The 16,577-nt window shown below is 56.7% G+C and overlaps 8 protein-coding genes across 8 annotated transcripts; 3 read left to right on the forward strand and 5 right to left on the reverse strand.

The window, feature by feature from the left end:
• The first annotated feature begins 18 nt into the window (after positions 1 to 18).
• Positions 19 to 1,670, forward strand: B0T15DRAFT_539701 (Thiolase, N-terminal domain-containing protein). Its single transcript, XM_062869750.1, has 3 exons — positions 19 to 256; positions 316 to 407; positions 496 to 1,670. The coding sequence occupies exons 1-3, from the start codon at positions 250 to 252 to the stop codon at positions 1,654 to 1,656; spliced, it is 1,260 nt and encodes a 419-aa protein (XP_062719056.1). The 5' UTR covers positions 19 to 249; the 3' UTR covers positions 1,657 to 1,670.
• Positions 1,671 to 2,293: 623 nt separating this feature from the next.
• B0T15DRAFT_269267 (uncharacterized protein) lies at positions 2,294 to 4,529 on the reverse strand. Its single transcript, XM_062863442.1, has one exon. It carries the CDS (start codon positions 4,384 to 4,386, stop codon positions 2,500 to 2,502), a length of 1,887 nt encoding a protein of 628 aa, XP_062719057.1. The 5' UTR covers positions 4,387 to 4,529; the 3' UTR covers positions 2,294 to 2,499.
• Positions 4,530 to 5,383: 854 nt separating this feature from the next.
• B0T15DRAFT_495844 (uncharacterized protein) lies at positions 5,384 to 6,395 on the forward strand (the record flags this gene model as incomplete). The annotated part of the gene is made up of 3 exons (XM_062867128.1): positions 5,384 to 5,428; positions 5,488 to 6,250; positions 6,310 to 6,395. The coding sequence occupies 3 exons, from the start codon at positions 5,384 to 5,386 to the stop codon at positions 6,393 to 6,395; spliced, it is 894 nt and encodes a 297-aa protein (XP_062719058.1).
• Positions 6,396 to 7,239: 844 nt separating this feature from the next.
• On the reverse strand, positions 7,240 to 8,545 carry B0T15DRAFT_539707 (P-loop containing nucleoside triphosphate hydrolase protein). The gene is made up of 2 exons (XM_062869751.1): positions 8,317 to 8,545; positions 7,240 to 8,250 (listed from the first exon to the last, which is right to left on the reverse strand). The coding sequence occupies exons 1-2, from the start codon at positions 8,395 to 8,397 to the stop codon at positions 7,402 to 7,404; spliced, it is 930 nt and encodes a 309-aa protein (XP_062719059.1). The 5' UTR covers positions 8,398 to 8,545; the 3' UTR covers positions 7,240 to 7,401.
• A 185-nt stretch (positions 8,546 to 8,730) lies between these two features.
• On the forward strand, positions 8,731 to 10,636 carry B0T15DRAFT_495846 (apoptosis-antagonizing transcription factor; the record flags this gene model as incomplete). Its single annotated transcript, XM_062867129.1, has 3 exons — positions 8,731 to 8,794; positions 8,852 to 8,951; positions 9,010 to 10,636. The coding sequence occupies 3 exons, from the start codon at positions 8,731 to 8,733 to the stop codon at positions 10,634 to 10,636; spliced, it is 1,791 nt and encodes a 596-aa protein (XP_062719060.1).
• B0T15DRAFT_269735 (uncharacterized protein) lies at positions 10,605 to 11,469 on the reverse strand. Its single transcript, XM_062863446.1, has one exon. The coding sequence runs from the start codon at positions 11,156 to 11,158 to the stop codon at positions 10,727 to 10,729; it is 432 nt and encodes a 143-aa protein (XP_062719061.1). The 5' UTR covers positions 11,159 to 11,469; the 3' UTR covers positions 10,605 to 10,726.
• Position 11,470: 1 nt separating this feature from the next.
• On the reverse strand, positions 11,471 to 13,367 carry B0T15DRAFT_269531 (uncharacterized protein). The gene is made up of 3 exons (XM_062863444.1): positions 12,805 to 13,367; positions 11,868 to 12,630; positions 11,471 to 11,778 (listed from the first exon to the last, which is right to left on the reverse strand). The coding sequence occupies exons 1-3, from the start codon at positions 13,025 to 13,027 to the stop codon at positions 11,547 to 11,549; spliced, it is 1,218 nt and encodes a 405-aa protein (XP_062719062.1). The 5' UTR covers positions 13,028 to 13,367; the 3' UTR covers positions 11,471 to 11,546.
• Positions 13,368 to 15,515: 2,148 nt separating this feature from the next.
• B0T15DRAFT_495850 (carbonic anhydrase) lies at positions 15,516 to 16,426 on the reverse strand (the record flags this gene model as incomplete). Its single annotated transcript, XM_062867130.1, has 3 exons — positions 15,516 to 16,111; positions 16,227 to 16,337; positions 16,414 to 16,426. 3 exons carry the CDS (start codon positions 16,424 to 16,426, stop codon positions 15,516 to 15,518), a joined length of 720 nt encoding a protein of 239 aa, XP_062719063.1.
• Positions 16,427 to 16,577: the final 151 nt, after the last annotated feature.

The raw sequence follows: 16,577 nt of genomic DNA on the forward strand, positions 1-16,577 counted from the left end.
CACTGGAGCCGCCGCCGCAACAACGAAACATCGCCTGGGCCGAGTTCCAGAAACCGGGGTAAGACAAGACCCGTGAGCCGCCACTGTCCGAGGCATCGCATCCGGCGGAATCTGGCCCGTTTATAAACTTGCTCCGAGACAAGTTACAAACATCTCATCCCATTTTCCTCGTCATAGCCATCAAGCATCCGATTTTCAGTCTTTCTTCCTTGAACTCTTTTGTTTGTTCAACCCACGCAGACTTCCACAATGGGTGGTAGGTGGAACTTCCAGGCCAATCTCTTTGAGTTTGAAGGCTGACATGTGAACGTTCAGCTCTCGATAGGCTTTCGCAACTGGGCAACCAGATCGCTGGCGCTGCTTCGACCGGCGGCAAGGCCAAGATCCTCGAGAAGAACCCCGACGATGTAAGTGCCCTTCCGGGCATGCCGCGCATTTCCAGGACTTTCTTCCTCGCAAAACCACACAACCGCTGACATTATACCTCTCCTCCAGATCGTCGTTACAGCAGCTCTCCGGACAGCCATCTGCAAGGGCGGGAAGGGCGCGTTCAAGGACACATATGCGGCCGACCTGATGGCGGGCGCCCTGAGGGGCATCATCGAGCGGTCCAAGATCAACCCGGCGCTGGTCGAGGATGTCGTGGTGGGCACCGTGCTCGCCCCGGGCGGCGGCGCCACCGAGATGCGCGCGGCCGCCCTGGTCGCCGGCTTCCCCGAGTCGACGGCGGTGCGCACGCTCAACCGGCAGTGCTCGTCCGGCCTGCAGGCCTGCGTCGACATCGCGAACCAGATCAAGGCGGGCATGATCGAGGTAGGCGTCGGCGCCGGCGTCGAGAGCATGTCCACACAGTACGGCCCCGGCGCCGTGTCGGAGTTCTCCGAGCTGCTCGAGAGCCACCCGGAGGCGGCCAACTGCAAGGTGCCCATGGGCGTGCTGTCGGAGCAGATGGCCAAGGACCGCAACATCTCGCGCGCGAGCCAGGACGCCTTCGCGGCCGCCTCCTTCCAGAAGGCCGTCAAGGCGCAGGCCGCGGGGCTGTTCAAGGAGGAGATCATGCCACTCAAGGTCAAGTTCGAGGACCCCAAGTCGGGCGAGACGAAGGAGATCGTGGTCGACCGCGACGACGGCATCCGCGACGGCGTGACGGCCGAGTCGCTGGGCAAGATCCGCCCGGCCTTCGCCAAGGACGGCAGCATCCACGCCGGCAACGCCAGCCAGGTCAGCGACGGCGCCGCCGCCGTGCTGATGATGAAGCGCTCCACCGCCGAGCGGCTGGGCCAGCCCATCCTGGGCAAGTTCGTCGCCGCCTCCGTCGTCGGCGTGCCCCCGCTGCTGATGGGCATCGGCCCGTGGAAGGCGATCCCCAAGGTGTTTGAGCTGGCGGGCATCAACAAGGACGATGTGGATATCTTTGAGATCAACGAGGCCTTCGCAAGCCAGTGCTTGTGGTGCGCCAACGAGCTGGGCTTGCCGCAGGAGAAGATCAACCCCAAGGGCGGCGCCATTGCGTTTGGCCACCCGCTCGGCTGCACGGGCGCGAGGCAGGTGTCGACGCTGCTCTATGAGCTCAGGAGGACGGGCGGGAAGGTCGGCGTGACGTCTATGTGTGTTGGTACGGGCATGGGCATGGCTGCCGTCTGGGTTGCGGAATAACCCGAAAAGGGGGGGGGGGGGGAGGAGGGATAAGCCCTGTCTTTTTGTATACCCATCCTTAACGATATGATGGCCATTGTATTCTTAAAAGAGCAATGCAAGTTTTGGCTATGGCTTCCCATGGTCTATGCTGGATTTCGAAAGTGAATCCCCTTCCCTCCCTGTGCGGTGTCACTGCTTCCCCGACAGGCCGACGATGTGTTGGTGCCGCATTGATGGTAAAGTTCCAGTTATTTATTCGACATGGCATATGCATGCGATTACAGTGCAAATGCTAGTTTGTTCTATTATGCCGCTGACTCCTATGTCAACGAGGGTTAAGAAGTAGCATCCATCCCCCTTTGATCTAGTCCTAATAGGCGCACTGTGAACCTCTCCGAGCAACTCTCGCAACTCCTGAGCAGAAGGGGCCCAACCCCATTCATTCCCCATGCCCAGAGGAGGCCGCCACCAGGAGAGAAAAACAAGTCATAAGCCATATGCTCTAATCATAGCCCATTTTAATACCTCCATGTAGAATGGTTGATAAAGAACCCGGTCCTTTACCGAAAAGCCACCAGGTGTTGAGACTGGTGCAGCGAATTGGTGCAGCGAATCTCTAAGCTCGCTTCTGAAAGCAACCGCCCTATAGTACCGTTGGGTAAACATCTCTTTCTATGCCTGCCCATATGGGGGTGTTTGCATGCCCCTGGCTCTTCCTCATGCAATCAGCGCTTCCCATCCAGCGAAGTAATCCGTAGGCTGCTCGACGAGTAGACACGCCGGCGGTACGTTGGCGAACTCGTCGTCTTCTTGCGATGCCACCGTGGTCCTCGACCATATCCCCTGCTGCCTGCCAGCCCTCTAGTCCTGGCTGGCACTCAGGTTCATGTTCTTGTCCCACATCATGCGCAGTAACGCCATCGTTTCTGCGTCTTCGGCTCCGTTCACCAGGCTGGATCCGCTCAGAGCCTGCCGCTCATGCATCCTGCTTGCGCCATCATCAGTCCCCAGACTCGAGCTGGCGCTGTGGAGTGTCGAGAAAGCACCGGACCGCGGCGTGGGCGGTCGCCTCCCACTGCGGGGGTTGATCAGGTCCGCCATGCTGGAGTTGCGCGTGATAGGCTCTCGCTGATTCGGGTCGAACTGCTCCGAGAGCCTCGAAGCGTGGTGCGACGTGCCGGAGCGCGGGATCCGTCGACTGTTTTCGAGATCGGGCAGCTGCATGACGCGGGCGATCGACCGCGCAACGGGGTTCAGGTGCCGACGCACGGTAAGGTACTCCATGCCCGTCCGCTCCAGAATCTTACTGATCCGGGGGTCCCTCGAGTCGTACGAAGTTGGCACCCCAATGAGCGGGGCCGCGGCCGCACCAACTCCTGCTGGTCCTATTCCTATCCCCAGGTGCGGGTGAGCGGGCTCCAGGCTGGAGCTCGCTCGCTGCAGATTCAGCTTCTGCTGAGTTCTGTTCATATCTCTCGGTACCACGTAGTCCCCACTTCGCCTCACTCGAGATACCGTGGCCGTGGCGCCCTCGTCTTCGCCGTCACTAAGATTGTGTCCGGCCGCGTTCTGCCGAGCAGTAATCGCGTCAATCCCTCGAGCTTGAGACATAGCCCCCGACGACGGGCGTCGCTTGGTCATCGTTAACGCTTCGTTGCCATTCAGTGCCGCTCGCGACAATCCGCCCAGGTTTGCCGCCTGAATGAACGACTCGCCAGCGATGCCCGATCCTGGTTCTTGGCTATTGTTCCCAACGAAGCGAGAGGTGAGCTCTGCTTTGCCGCTGCTGCCAGGTCGCACGTGCGTCGTAGTGCCGGGAGACCCTGGAGGGGAAGGACCCTGGCCCGCTCTCGCGTCAGGGGGAGAGTGTGGCCTCGACGTAGACGGCCGGACTTGAACGGTTTCTGTCGACATCATGGGCGGAGCACCATGCGATGGAGTTCTTGAGAGGATTCTGGACGTTAAGTACTGGTTGCGAGGGAGACTGTGTGCGCCGTTTTGTGATCCGTTCGTTGTGGCGTTTGCTGTGCCGCTTTGTGTACCATTGACCGGGGTGCGCTCGCCTTCGTGATGTGGCATCGGCGTGGTGACCTCGGAATCTTCGTCATCTGCCGGTGGATTGGCAGTCTGGCCACCGCTAACAGCAGAACCGCGTCGCGATAGCAAAGGCGAGGCAGACGTGCTAGCGTCAACCCACTCACCCTCGTCCTCGTCCTCGAAGTCGTCTTTATCCTCGTCGCCTAGGTTGAATTGGACCTTGGAACCCTCTGAGGACCTCAGCTTGGCGACCGCAGGGTTGGACAGAGACCGGTGCAGGTTGGTCGTCGACTTGGTCTTCTTTCCCACCTCGATTTGTGAGCGATTGCGCTTCAAATTGCTGTGCGGAGCGTTCTTCTGCGGATCGCGTGACAGCTTCAGCTCGGAGGTCGTGCGGCGGTGATTGTGGTACGCAGAAGCCAGCCCGGCTCCTCGATCCGGGGAAAGCGAGCCGCTTTTGCGGTTCAATTTCGCCGTTGAGGTCGCCGCATGGTGCTTATGGAGGCCCTTCGAAGACGGAACCCGTGCATGCATGCGGCCCCCTGCGACACCTCCGACAACGTGTCTTTGACTCCTCGCGCGGTGATGCTGCTGTCCAGGATGCTGCGCAGTATGCTGCTGCTGTGGTTGGTCACCCAAGTCGGCGAAGGTTGTTGCTGGCCTTTTTGATTGGTTGACACCCAATGCATCACCGTCTCTGTCGTTCGCCATGACGGCCCGAGGCTTGTCCTCTTGTGCCTTATTTCGCCCTAAGCGATATCCCAAAACAGCTCTGCCCAAGTGCTCCCAAGAAGTGGGCAGGAGGTGCTGGGATATGCAACGACTATACACGAAGTGTTCGGAGCTACAGTTCGTCGCGGCAGAATCACCGTGGCCGTTTATCGGTGGGCCAATCCGTCCTCAGGAAATGTGCGGGCGTGTAAGTCGCGATCGGGATGTCTTGACTGATACTGGGGTTTATACAACCAACTGATTGTCTGTTGTGCAAGTGGTGCAAGCTAGCGAGTGCCTAGGATTCTGAAAGCACGTTGCCGGAGGAAGCTATTTTCTCGTGATAGTTGTAAAGTGAAGAAGGGCTCTGCCTGGTCCTTGTCGCTTGCGGTCGAGCCAAAGCGGTGACGGAAGCGTGGAAAAGACGAGACGCTGATTGGCGCGCAATCAATCGTACTTACCCCAGATCATGACAGGGCCCACTCGTGGCTCGGGTTTAGTTGGCGAGCGGCAAGCCGGCTGAACGCCTTTGGGCTTGTCCTGCAGTTTACAGTTTACATACCTTACATACCTACGGAATACGGAGTACACTATAGGACAACCTCTGAGCCCTGGATGACTCTTATTAGCGTGGAACTGGCGACAGGAAACCGGTTGGACTGTACACGATGTTCCGCCACCATTCGGCTTAGGCACGGTCATGCTAGCTGGCGTTATGTATTTTTTTGGGGCAATCGCTGTGCGGGGAATAACTCGAATACATATTTCTGAAAGAAATAACTACTACAGGGTAAGCGCATTTTCGTTCAAATACCTCAGGTACCGTGTACGTACCTAGCTGGATACGGTATACTGGGTATTTCACTGCGAGTGCCTCAGCTCATTTCAGCCCCACCACTTCGCAACCTGCTTTCATTAGTACGAAGTCGAACTTGAACCTTCCTACCGTCGCCGTTTGTTGTATCGACGACGTAGAGCGCGCTATCCATTATCGAAAATGAGCGCACAACTTGAGACGGAACGCAAGGAGTATGAGAGCCAGGTCTGTCTAGTCCCAGAATCACATTCCGAAGCCGAAGCCTTGACTAACACCTCGCGCAGCTTGAGCTCGTCATCACGTCGCTTCAAGATGACCCCGACAATACCGAACTACTAAACCTCAAACAAGAGCTGGAGCAGATGATCCAGCTCCTCAACGACTCACTGGCCGAGCTTCAGCCCAAGACCGACCCCCCGACAAAGGCGCCGTCGCCACCACCAGTCGAGCAGAAATGGAGTCGCGAAAACCATCCGGCGTTCAAGAAGGCAGCCCCTGCGGAGGAGAAAGAGAAGGAGCCCGAGGTGATCACCTACCAGGTCAATGACAATGTCATGGCAAAATGGGTCTCGGGCGACAAGGGCTTTTACCCGGCGCGCATCACCGCCGTGACTGGTTCGTCCAAGGCGCCCATCTACACGGTCAAGTTCAAGAGTTACGATACCGTAGAGACCCTGCCTGCTAAGGATATCCGGCCAATGGCACAGAAGCGCAAGGCTGACGGCACTCCCGTCTCGAGCACCGGCACCGGCGGCACAGCTGCCTCGGCAACCACGGCCACTCCATCTTCACATACCCCTACGTCATCGAACAATGGTATCGTTCTGTCCGCGGCCGCTGATATGTATCCGCAGGCTCAGGCGGCGAACAAGGTGGCCGGGGAGAACAATGACGACAAGCCGCGGCCTAAATTCAAGAAGATCAAGGCGACCAAGGAGCTGGAAAAGGGCAAGAGCAAGTGGCAGGAATTCACCACTAAGGGAAAGTTTGGCAAGGCTGCCAAGAAGGAGAGCATGTTTAGGACCCCCGAGGGTCCTCGTGGTCGGGGTGAGTATTATTGACCTCGCTTCCAGCAGTGACCCATATGCTAACGGTTTCCCATATAGTTGGCTTCACAGGCTCTGGCCAACCCATGCGCAAAGATCCCACGAGAACTCGCAATATCTACCAGCCCAATGAAGATTTGGACTAGACTGACCTGGTCTTTTTGTGTTCTCAGAAACGACGTCGCGGCTTGGAGCGGCCAAGGATAGCGCCATCGCAACCGGAGCGAAGGCAGTCGGCGTTCGGTTTTCTCGCAAGGGGATGACCCCCATAGGTTGGCGTTCGGGTCTGGGATGAATCCGGTTTACCATCTTTCCTCCCTAGCTGCTCCTATTTGTCAGATGGATGCTAACGTGGTTTGGATGCCAACCTCGCTTAGTTTGTGCGCTCCGGCACTTCTCGGCAGTCTGGCTGGCTGTGGACGCCCAGGGGGACAGAGACTGGTTGTAGTATAGATAGGTACATAAAGAGATACCCTCTATATCCCGGTCAAGCGCTCTGATGGCCGGCGAATAGAGTGTTGTAATGAGGCGCTGACTCAATATACCGTATGTCCTCCCTCATGCTACTAGATGTTCGCCGTCTTCCTTTTATAATGCTCATTGAAGCGTAGGGTAGATAACATTGCGGGTCTAAAGCGGTCGTGTACTGTATAATGGCATTGCGTGTCCAGCTTCAAACAACCGGCATATGAACCGTCCGTTCCAGTGGGAGTGATGAAGAAAGGTTGTGGTCCAGGACGATCATGTGCGCTCTGCGCAGGAGTATATATACAAGTTCGACATCCCGACCGACCACTACCGGAACCCCAAGTGCTGAAGAAGTCGCTGGACCATTTGCCCAAGCGGTATTGGCGGAAAGCAGTAGGCAGGAGCCTCTGCCGTCAATGTTTACTTGCCTACACATTGAGATGGCGTTGGCTCGATTCCGGAGTAAACCCCCTGCTGGAGCTTTTGTAGTCGGTCATGATCCCTTCGATCGGGCGAAGGCGGTTTACCGGTGAGCTTTTTTGTCTTCTCTATACTCCTTCCTTCCATATTCACATAAATCGTATTGTACAATACTAGTATAACAGATCTCCAGGCTCATAGCTCATCCGCTTCCAGAAGCGAATAGTCCGAACAGCACCCCCTGTGCCACAGTCCTAGACGCCTCTAGCTGACCTCCAACCCAACCTTTCCGGCCAGCTTTCTCGCAACATCCATAAATACGCCTGCCCGCTCCGACTCGGGTTCCGCCGCAACTGTCGGTTTTCCCCTGCTGCCATCCTCCCCAATATTCGGATGCAGCGGTACATTCCCCAGCAACTCGATCCCATGCTGCTCACACATATGCATTACCTTGTCATCGCCCCCAAACACAGACGTCTCGCCCCCGCAGCACGGACACTTGAACACACCCATGTTCTGCACCAGCCCCAGCACGGGCACACCCACCTTGCCAAACATGCCCACGCCCTTGATCGCATCCTTGACAGCCAGCACGTGCGGCGTCGTCACCACGACCGCGCCGTCGACGGGCACCTGCTGTGCGATGCTCAGCTGCACGTCCCCGGTCCCCGGCGGCAGGTCCAGCACCAGCACGTCCACGCCGCCCGCGGCCGCCCAGTCCACCTCGTGCAGCAGCTGCTGCACCGCCTTGAGCAACAGCGGCCCGCGCCACACCACCGGCGCCGCCTCGTCCTCCTGCAGGTAGCCCAGCGACATGGTCTTGACGCCGTAGTTGGTCAGCGGGAGCAGCTGGTTCTGGGCCGTCAGGTTCGGCGGGCCCGTCGACGTCAGGTCGAACAGGGTCGGGATGGACGGGCCGAAGATGTCTGTGTCGAGGATCCCCGCGCGCAGGCCCAGGCGGGCGAAGGCGAGTGAGAGGTTGGCGGCGATGGTGCTCTTGCCGACGCCGCCTTTCGCCGAGGACACAGCGATGATGTGCGAGACGCCTTTGATGGGCCGTTTCTGTGGCAGGCCGCGCTGGAAGCGCGGGATGGTCCCCTTCGCAGGGAGGCCCTGGGAGGGGAATGTTAGAAAATTGTTGTACATACCTTGGGACTTATAATAGCAAGAGCGACTTACCAGGGGATTTTCATGGCGGACGGTCTTGGTTGTATGTAAGAGCCGGCGGGGAATCAGGGGTCTCATGATGGACGGTGGCATCTTACTGTCATCATGCACTGGTAGACCTAGGTACTATGATGTGTCTTCTATAGTATGTAGGTACATGATGAGTATAGTACTTATTACAGGTGAGCTTGGCAGCTTCCAGGTTCTTTGAAGTGGATTGGAGTTGCTGAGCTCCCAGTTGCTGGGGCTTGTGCAGGGGTTCTGAATGTGTGCACGAGGACCCCTGTAATATGCCCCCACAGCTCCGTTTTGCCGCGTACCACCGCCAAAATGTCCTTGAGCCGTTCCCGTCCTCGAAAATTTCCCACGTGGGGATGCCATCAAGAACCGCCTCCTTCAAGGGATCCAGACGGCAACCTAGCAGCTATGTCGTCAACACGAGCGGATCGCTCCCAGCGCTTTGCTGAGTTCGAGGAAAAGTTCGCGAAGGGTACAGCGAACCTCAATGCTAGCTAGCTCTGAGTGCACGGCTAACGCGATCCATCAGATCTCGACCCCGAGAACGAGGTTCCTGACAACGCAGAAGAGAGCGACAGCGAAGAGTCAGGCGACGATCATGCGGGGACGGAACATTACGTTGCAGTCGGGTATGCTCACATACGCAGTGTCATTGTTCGAGACCAGCATCTGACGTAGTCCTTTCAGGAAGAGCAAGCTCCGGCAAAAGGACGCCATCTCATTAGGCCCCGAATATCGGGGAGCGCGAGTCAGCAGATCCGCTCTGGAGGAGAGTAGTGAGGAGGAAGACGAAGACGAGGATGAAGATGAGGAGCAGGAGGAGGAGGAGGACGATGAAGACAGCGAAGCAGATGAGGAAGGGGACGAAGAGTTCGACGACCCGGATGCCGCAGATCTTGAAGCAGATCACATTGACGACGATGATGGCGAGATCAGCAGCGACAATGCCCTTTGCGAAAGTGACAACGAACATCTTAAGGACTTTGTCTTCCGCGGCAGCTCCAAGCCAAAGGTGCCAAATGGGCGGATCAAAAAGCGGCCGACCGCTGCAGACTTCATGTCTTCATCGGGAGAGGAAGCTGATTCCGGACATGACTTGGGGTCTGACGGCGATGAGGACGAGATGGACGACTCCGATGGAGACGAGGATGGTGCACGTCTCTTCGACCTGGAGGCTGAAGAGGACGAGGAAGAAGAGGAAGAAGGGAGTGACGTTGAGATAGCTCATGATGATTCTGAGGAAAGCGGAGAGGACGAGGACGAGGACGAGGAGGAAGATGAGGATGACGAGGATAGCGATGAAGGAGAAAGTGCAAAATGGGACGATGGCGACGACGAACGTGCGCAGCTGCGCAAGATGGCTACCGAGGGGCACAAAAGCATTGTGGCCGCAATGACACAGGCCGCCAAAGCAGACGCGGAGAAGGGGATGGCAGTTCGCCTGCAGCGGCGCGCATTTGACTCGATCCTAAACCTTCGCATCCGCCTGCAAAAGGCCTTGGTGGCGGCGAATTCGTTCAGTGTTATCGACGACAACCAAGACAACGGCAGCGAAGCCTACCACGCCGCGGAGGAGGCAGCCGTCAAGCTCTGGAACACCATCGACAGTGTTCGGAACACCTTCTTGCCCGAGAGCACCAGAGCCAAGGTCGGGGAGAAGAGGAAGCGCGAGATTGAGCTGGACACATCAAACCAGGAGATATGGGAGAGCATGCAGGCAGTGGAGGAGGCTGCGCTCTCCAACAGGCGGAAGGTTCTGGACAAGTGGTCGGAAAGAGTGAAGAAGAGCAATGTGGCTCTCTCCACCAGAAAGCTAGTCAACTCGGAAAAGCAGTCTCTCGTGTCAGCCCTGGATGAGCAGCTGCTGAGCTCTGAGAGGTTGATCAAGCGGGCGCGGACACCGCGTTCCTGCGCGCCGGCACAAGCCGCCAAAAAGCTGGAAGAGGACCCGGAAATCTACGACGACGCCGACTTCTATCAGCTTCTCCTCAAGGAGCTCGTCGACCAGCGGAGCACAGATACTAGCGCGCCGGGGGAGTCGGTAACAACGGTCCGGTGGGCAGCGCTGAAGGAGACCAAGACCAGGAAACACGTCGATAGGAGGGCGAGCAAGGGGAGAAAGCTACGGTACACGGTACACGAGAAGCTGCAGAACTTCATGGCGCCCGAGGACCGGAGATCTTGGGAGGAACACGCGATAGACAGGCTGTTTGGGACGCTGTTTGGACAGGAGATGGAGCTGAAAGAGGACGAGGACGTGTCCGACGAGGAAGAACAGATTGAGGAGGCAGGCCTCAAGCTGTTCCGCAGCTAGCGTACAGCTTGCCGTCGGCTCGCCGCTGGATACAATACATACTTACACAGAATACCATCATTCCCGACCTTCTGCTAACCCCCCATCGGTTCAATGACCCATCAACGTCACCAACCCACCGCCCAAAAGCGCAGCCAAACACGCCACGTGAACCACGAGATGCACCGCTGGCCCGCCCAGCACCTTCTTCTGCTTCCTCCCCACATTAATTCCCCCATACCCCGTCATGCGCGCCCAGGCGCGGTAGAGGGGCCAGACATGGTAGGTCGCCAGACACACACAGCTCATTGCCGTGAGCTGCTCCATGTCGCCGCCATCGTTCCCGGCCGCCGTGGGCTTGCGGAGCAGGAAAACGAGACAGAGCAGGTTGGTCGCGAGGTGCAGGCCCCCAAAGTTGCGCAGGATGAGCCTTGCCTCGGGGGAAGCGCCCGGCAGTTGGGCGGTGGGCGCCAGGAGGAAGGAGAGAGACGCGGGCGTTTCGATTATGAGGTGCAGTAGTAGGGCTGGCTTGAGGAATGGCATGGCTTTGGTATTAGATAGGTAGATTCTCCCTATGTTTTGCAGTGCGCTTGGGTGTGAGAGTAGTCGGCTGCCCTTCCTGTAGCCTGGTGGGCTTAATGATGATCGCCTTCAGCTAGTCGATGGCGATGGTTGTTGTTGTCACGGTGTTTGCAGTTCTTTGGCACAGAGTCCGAGATGGAACTTACTAACTTTTGGCGTCGACCCACGTTGGTGATCTGAATGGTTGCCGTAGCATCGGCTTTGGACCCCTGAAGGAAAATCCCATCAAATCTAGCGCTGGCCCCGGGATGGTTGAGAAACAGCATACATATATACTGTGAAGAACAACACGGCGGTTGAAAAGAAGCCCATGGATTCAAGGTCTACCATATTTCTGCCCTGCAGTTGTTCAATACACTTGCCCAAGGCCGTCGTCGCTAAAACCCTGAACCTGGGTTCCGACTCCCTTCTCCTTTGCGTACTTGACGAGATGTGTGCCAACGGACAAATCCATTATGCCAAATCCAACACATTTGTATATGACATTTCCCGTTTGTAGCCATGGTGTCAGATGCCCTTTTCCGCTCCCCTTGCCGTCGAGCCAGGGTGTAGTCCCGTCCGGTACGAGCAACTCTCCAAGTCTGCAGGACGTCAGCAATCAGCTTTTATCTGGGAATGAAGGAAGGCACTAGTAGCAGACACACAGGTAAGTGGAGAAGCCAGGACTTACTCAACAAGCTCCCCGTGCAATCCCCGGGCCTCGTGTAGCTCACCAGCCTCCTTGGTTGCACCCTCAATCGTATCGACTACCAGCACACCGGCCTCCTTGTCCCCTCGCCGCTGAGACTCCCTGATCAACTCACCGGGCACCTCCCTCATCTCTGGCGTATAGCTCCCAATAGCAACGATCAACCTCCCCTTCCGCCGCGCCTCTTCCGAGGCCCATACTCGCCCATCAAACAACGGCTCGGTCGACGGCGTACAGCAAAACACCACATCCGCCTCCCTCAGCACCTCCCCCACCTTCCGTTCATACCCTTCTTCCTCTCTAGTTAACACCTCAAAAACACACCCCTTCCACCCCTCGCGCTCCTTGACCTCCGCCCGAACCCCCCTCTCTTCGCTCCCAAACCGCCGCAGGACCTCCCTCGACGCCCCGCTGGCCCTGCGGTTGACGAAGACTACCTTCCGCACGGCCGTCCCGCACGCGAGTAAAGTAAGTCGCACATGCCAGTACGCCTGCTCGCCGCAGCCGAAGACGGCGAGCGTCTCGAGGGGGCCCGCACGCTGCCGCACCAGGCACAGCGACGACAGCGCCGTGCGGAAGGCCGTCAGCGTGCTGGCGTGCAGCAGGCCCAGGGGCGCGCCCTGCGCGTCGAAGAGGGTGACTGCGCCTGTCGGGCGGATTACGGGTTTTGTGTCTGCTGCCGCCGTCGTCGTGGTGGTGGCCGTGGTGGTGGGGGATTGGTTGGATGCCGAGGAGAGGGTTATGACTATGGGGACAGTGAGATGATGGAAACCCACAGCAAAAAAAAAAAAAAAAAAAAAAAAAAAAAAAAAAAAAAAAAAAAAAAAAAAAAAAAAAAAAAAAAAAAAAAAAAAAAAAAAAAAAAAGAAAGAAAAAAGGGTGCGAAGGAAATGAGAGATATATATTGTACAATACATACCCTTGATCCCGTTGCCGGCAGCATTAGAGGACGGCATGAACAGCGTGGTGGCGCCAGTTGCCTTGCTGTGCACTGAAATCCGCTCCGGCTGGTCCACCGTGCCACCCGTCGAGAATTCGTATAGGGCGGAGGCGAGTGCTTTGCGGAAACCTTCTAGCTCGTCGGCGGTCAGGTTCTCCAGGAGGGACCGGATCTGGTCGTCAGTGAGAACTGTGAGGGTCATTTTGAGGGTCTGTGAGTGGTAGTGTGAAGGTGTTGCTTCTATTCTGCTTCGATGGCGCTAGATGGACCTGAGGAACTGAGCTCTCCCTTTACAACTCTATATGCCCGTCGCCGAATCTGAAGAAGCCGGGTTCGGAGCCCGGAGGATTGGATACCAGACCCCCGGCTCCGACCGGAGCCATCCCCCGCTTCTCCGCTATGGGGATGGAGCCGTCGTGCCGAACCTAACCGTCCCGTTCTTTTGCTGACATGTCGAGTCCGACATAATTCGACATGAAGCAGCATCCGAAGTCGGAATGCTTGAGACGGCGAGCGATTATGTGTGAATAAGGTATTGTGGACCGAGTTGCTAGGTAAGTCCGTGCACCCACCAATGGATCAGGCCACCAATGGATCAATTTTTTACCACCCCCTGATTCGGCACCCATCTGTTCCCAACCACCACAGTTCTACCAAAACAAGCTCAAATTGAGCACTGTTACCCTCGTTCAGTTCGTCAGTCACCATGGTTTCCGAAGACATCATTCAACTGGCGATACAGGCCGTCCGGGCTGGCCAATCTATCCGTAAGGCTAGCCAGATGTGGGGGGTCCCCTTTTCTACCCTCCGCAACCGGCTCGTCCTCAACACCCAACCAAAGGGCCAGTACGAGGCCCAGGTGATGCAGAAGCTTAGCCCTGATCAAGAAAAACACTTGGCCGACTGGGTGTTAGCTCAGGAAGCGCTGGGGCTCCCAGTAAAACATCGACAAATCCAGGTCTTCGCCAACCGTATCCTTCGTGCCTCTGGATCTGACCAGACTGTCGGGAAGCACTGGCTCCAGAAGTTCATCAAGAGATACCCGGTCTTGAAGACAAAGAAAGATAGGCGTATGGATATCAAGCGGTTGACTGGAGCTTCTATTGATGTTATCAGGGCTTGGTTCCGACTCCTCGCGATCCCGGTCATTAAGACCATCCTCCCGCAAGACTGTTGGAACATGGACGAAACAGGGATAATAGAGGGCATAGGGATCAACGGCTTATGCGTTAGTTCATCGGCGACGAAGGAAGCACTGTCGAAACACCCTGAATCTCGAGTATAGACAACGATCGTTGAGTGTATCTCAGCAGCAGGGGCAGCTCTTCCCCCGTTAGTTATCTTCAAAGGGAAAGACATCCAACATCAATAGTTCCCAGACGACGACGAAGACCTTGATCCGTTACGCAACTGGCGGTTCTCGACGAGCCAAAACGGCTGGACGTCTAACGATATTGCCCTCGAGTGGTTAACGAAGATCTTCTGCCCATCAACACCAACAACAAAGACAAAGCTCCTTGTTGTTGATGGCCACGGGAGCCACGAGACCGACGACTTCATGTGGACATGTTATTCCAACAATATCCACCTCCTTTTCTTACCACCACACGCCTCCCACCTCCTCCAGCCTCTCGACCTCTCTGTCTTCTCTCCCCTGAAGGCTGCGTACCGCCGTGGCATCAGCGACTTGGCTCTGATGACTGACAGTGCCCCCGTTGGCAAGAGACTCTTTCTTCGTTGTTATTCGAAGGCCAGGGCAGATGCTATTACAGAAAGGAATGTCCGTAGTGGCTGGAAGTCATCAGGGTTATGGCCTGTCAACTTGAGCAAGCCTTTGATGAGCCGTCTACTGTTGCCAGCCCAGCCAAGCAACCAGGAGGCTAACCAGCTAGACAAACAGCCAAACAGCCAGCCAAACAGCCAGCCGAACAGCAAGCCGAACAGCCGGGCGGTCAAGACTCCAAGCCGTAGTCAGGAGGTCCATAAACTAGTGGCATCTAACTACCGTCTAAAGAGGCTTAAGGCAACAGACCCAGTAGCCAGAACACTCTTTACAAAGGTTGGCAAAAGCCTTGATCAAACAGCTATTCAGCTTGCTAGTCAGCAACAGAGGATTCAAGCATTAGAAGCCGAGGTAGATAGATTGATGCCTAGGAAAAGGAAGAAAGTTAGGATGGACCCCAACACCCGATTTGCGCAAATTGAACAGATAATGCAGGTCAAAAAGACACTTGCAAGGCAGCTGGAACCCTCAGAAGAGGTGGATGGATATGTATTTGAAGATATGTGCCTGGAATGGTCGATCTTTGACACTCCTGTAGACACAGAAAAGGGGGGGCAGATGGGGAAAATTGATCCATTGGTGGCCTGATCCATTGGTGGGTGCACGGACTTACTTCTTTCCGACAATAGCATGGTTCGAATGTTCCCTGCGTCGAGAATCCTTTAAACGTAATGGTCGATGTGCAATGGACGCGAAGCTATAACGTTTACAAATGTTGCTTATTACACTGCGACAGACATAACCTTGATACCTTATGAGGCAACAATGCCACAGCAAGAGCCCAATACTCCTAGTAACACAGACGACCTCGCTACGCTGCAACCGACCCAAAAAAAAGCGAAGGACACCCAGCACGCCCAAACATTGTCCACCCCAAAAGCAACGTACCCACCCTTTCAACACGCGCTCACCGCACCGCCATCGATGCATTCCCGTCCCTAAACACCAACTGCGCATGCTTCCCGCGCACCACCACCTCCTCCTCCCCTCCTCCCCCACCGCTCACACCGGCCGCCCCCTTTGACGAGGTGCCAAACCCAAGATCCTTCATCTTCCCGCACGCAATATCAAACAAGCACCCGTGCACCTCCAGGCCCCTTTCCCTGATGGCCTCCTGAATGACGACATTAGCCATCAGCACCTTCACGCCAGCCTCGACATTCAACTCGGCCATGCGGACCGCCCGGGCGTGGTTGTCCTTGATGGCGCCCAGCTCGTCGGCATGCTGCTGGCGGACGGCTTTGAGCGGGGCGAGCCAGGTGTCCAGCACGCCGCCGACGCGGCCGTCGCCGAGCGCAGCCATGGCGCCGCCGCAGCACGTGTGGCCGCACAGCACGACGTGCTTGACCCCGAGGTGCGCGACCGCGTACTCGATCACGGCCGCCGTGTTGATGTCGGTCGGCGACACGATGTTGGCGATGTTGCGGTGCACGAAGACGTCGCCCGGCTGGAGGCCCAGGATCGTGGTCTCTGGGCAGCGCGAGTCGGAGCAGCCGAGCCAGACTGGACGAACGGGCCGGGGGGCCGTGCTTGTTAGTAAATGGAGGATATGGGAGGGTAGGTGCCTGCGCTCTTCCCAAAGTAAGGAAGGGGTGGACAGGGGAAAGGCATCACTCACGAATCTGTGGTGTTTGCCCGCTGGCGAGCTTCGAAAAGAAGTTGGGGTTCTGATGGGCCTTGTAGCTTGCCCAGGCGTTGTTGGAGCTCAAGGCATAGAGGAAGCTGTCCTCTGTTTTCCCCGTGCCTTGTGGTCAGCAAGGCGGTCTACATGTGTGCACTCAAAAACGGGGCAGTCCCTCACGTACCGTAGTGGGCCATTATTTCGTCGCGATATCACCAACACAATCCAGTCCAGCAGTTCAACAGAACGAAAGAGAACGAACAAAAACCCTAGGATGGGGATATCCGAGATCCAGCTCGGAGATATAGAACTTCAGTAATAAGCGCGAATTTCCCCCCTCCGGCTTCC

This window comes from Chaetomium strumarium, assembly GCF_033439665.1.
Source record: "Chaetomium strumarium strain CBS 333.67 chromosome Unknown B0T15scaffold_6, whole genome shotgun sequence".
NCBI lineage: Eukaryota > Fungi > Ascomycota > Sordariomycetes > Sordariales > Chaetomiaceae > Chaetomium > Chaetomium strumarium.

Bases quoted from the DNA above. Each gene is read 5' to 3' on its own strand.
- B0T15DRAFT_269267 (XM_062863442.1), bottom strand. From the start codon at position 4,386: ATGGCGAACGACAGAGACGGTGATGCATTGGGTGTCAACCAATCAAAA.
- B0T15DRAFT_539707 (XM_062869751.1), bottom strand. From the start codon at position 8,397: ATGCCACCGTCCATCATGAGACCCCTGATTCCCCGCCGGCTCTTACAT. The intron at 8,251-8,316 runs GTAAGTCGCTCT...TTCCCCTCCCAG, and splicing joins TCCGCCATGAAAATCCCCTG to GGCCTCCCTGCGAAGGGGAC.
- B0T15DRAFT_269531 (XM_062863444.1), bottom strand. From the start codon at position 13,027: ATGACCCTCACAGTTCTCACTGACGACCAGATCCGGTCCCTCCTGGAG. The intron at 12,631-12,804 runs GTATGTATTGTA...CTGTCCCCATAG, and splicing joins TGCCGGCAACGGGATCAAGG to TCATAACCCTCTCCTCGGCA. The intron at 11,779-11,867 runs GTAAGTCCTGGC...GACGTCCTGCAG, and splicing joins TTGCACGGGGAGCTTGTTGA to ACTTGGAGAGTTGCTCGTAC.
- B0T15DRAFT_269735 (XM_062863446.1), bottom strand. From the start codon at position 11,158: ATGCCATTCCTCAAGCCAGCCCTACTACTGCACCTCATAATCGAAACG.
- B0T15DRAFT_539701 (XM_062869750.1), top strand. The intron at 408-495 runs GTAAGTGCCCTT...CCTCTCCTCCAG, and splicing joins TCGAGAAGAACCCCGACGAT to ATCGTCGTTACAGCAGCTCT.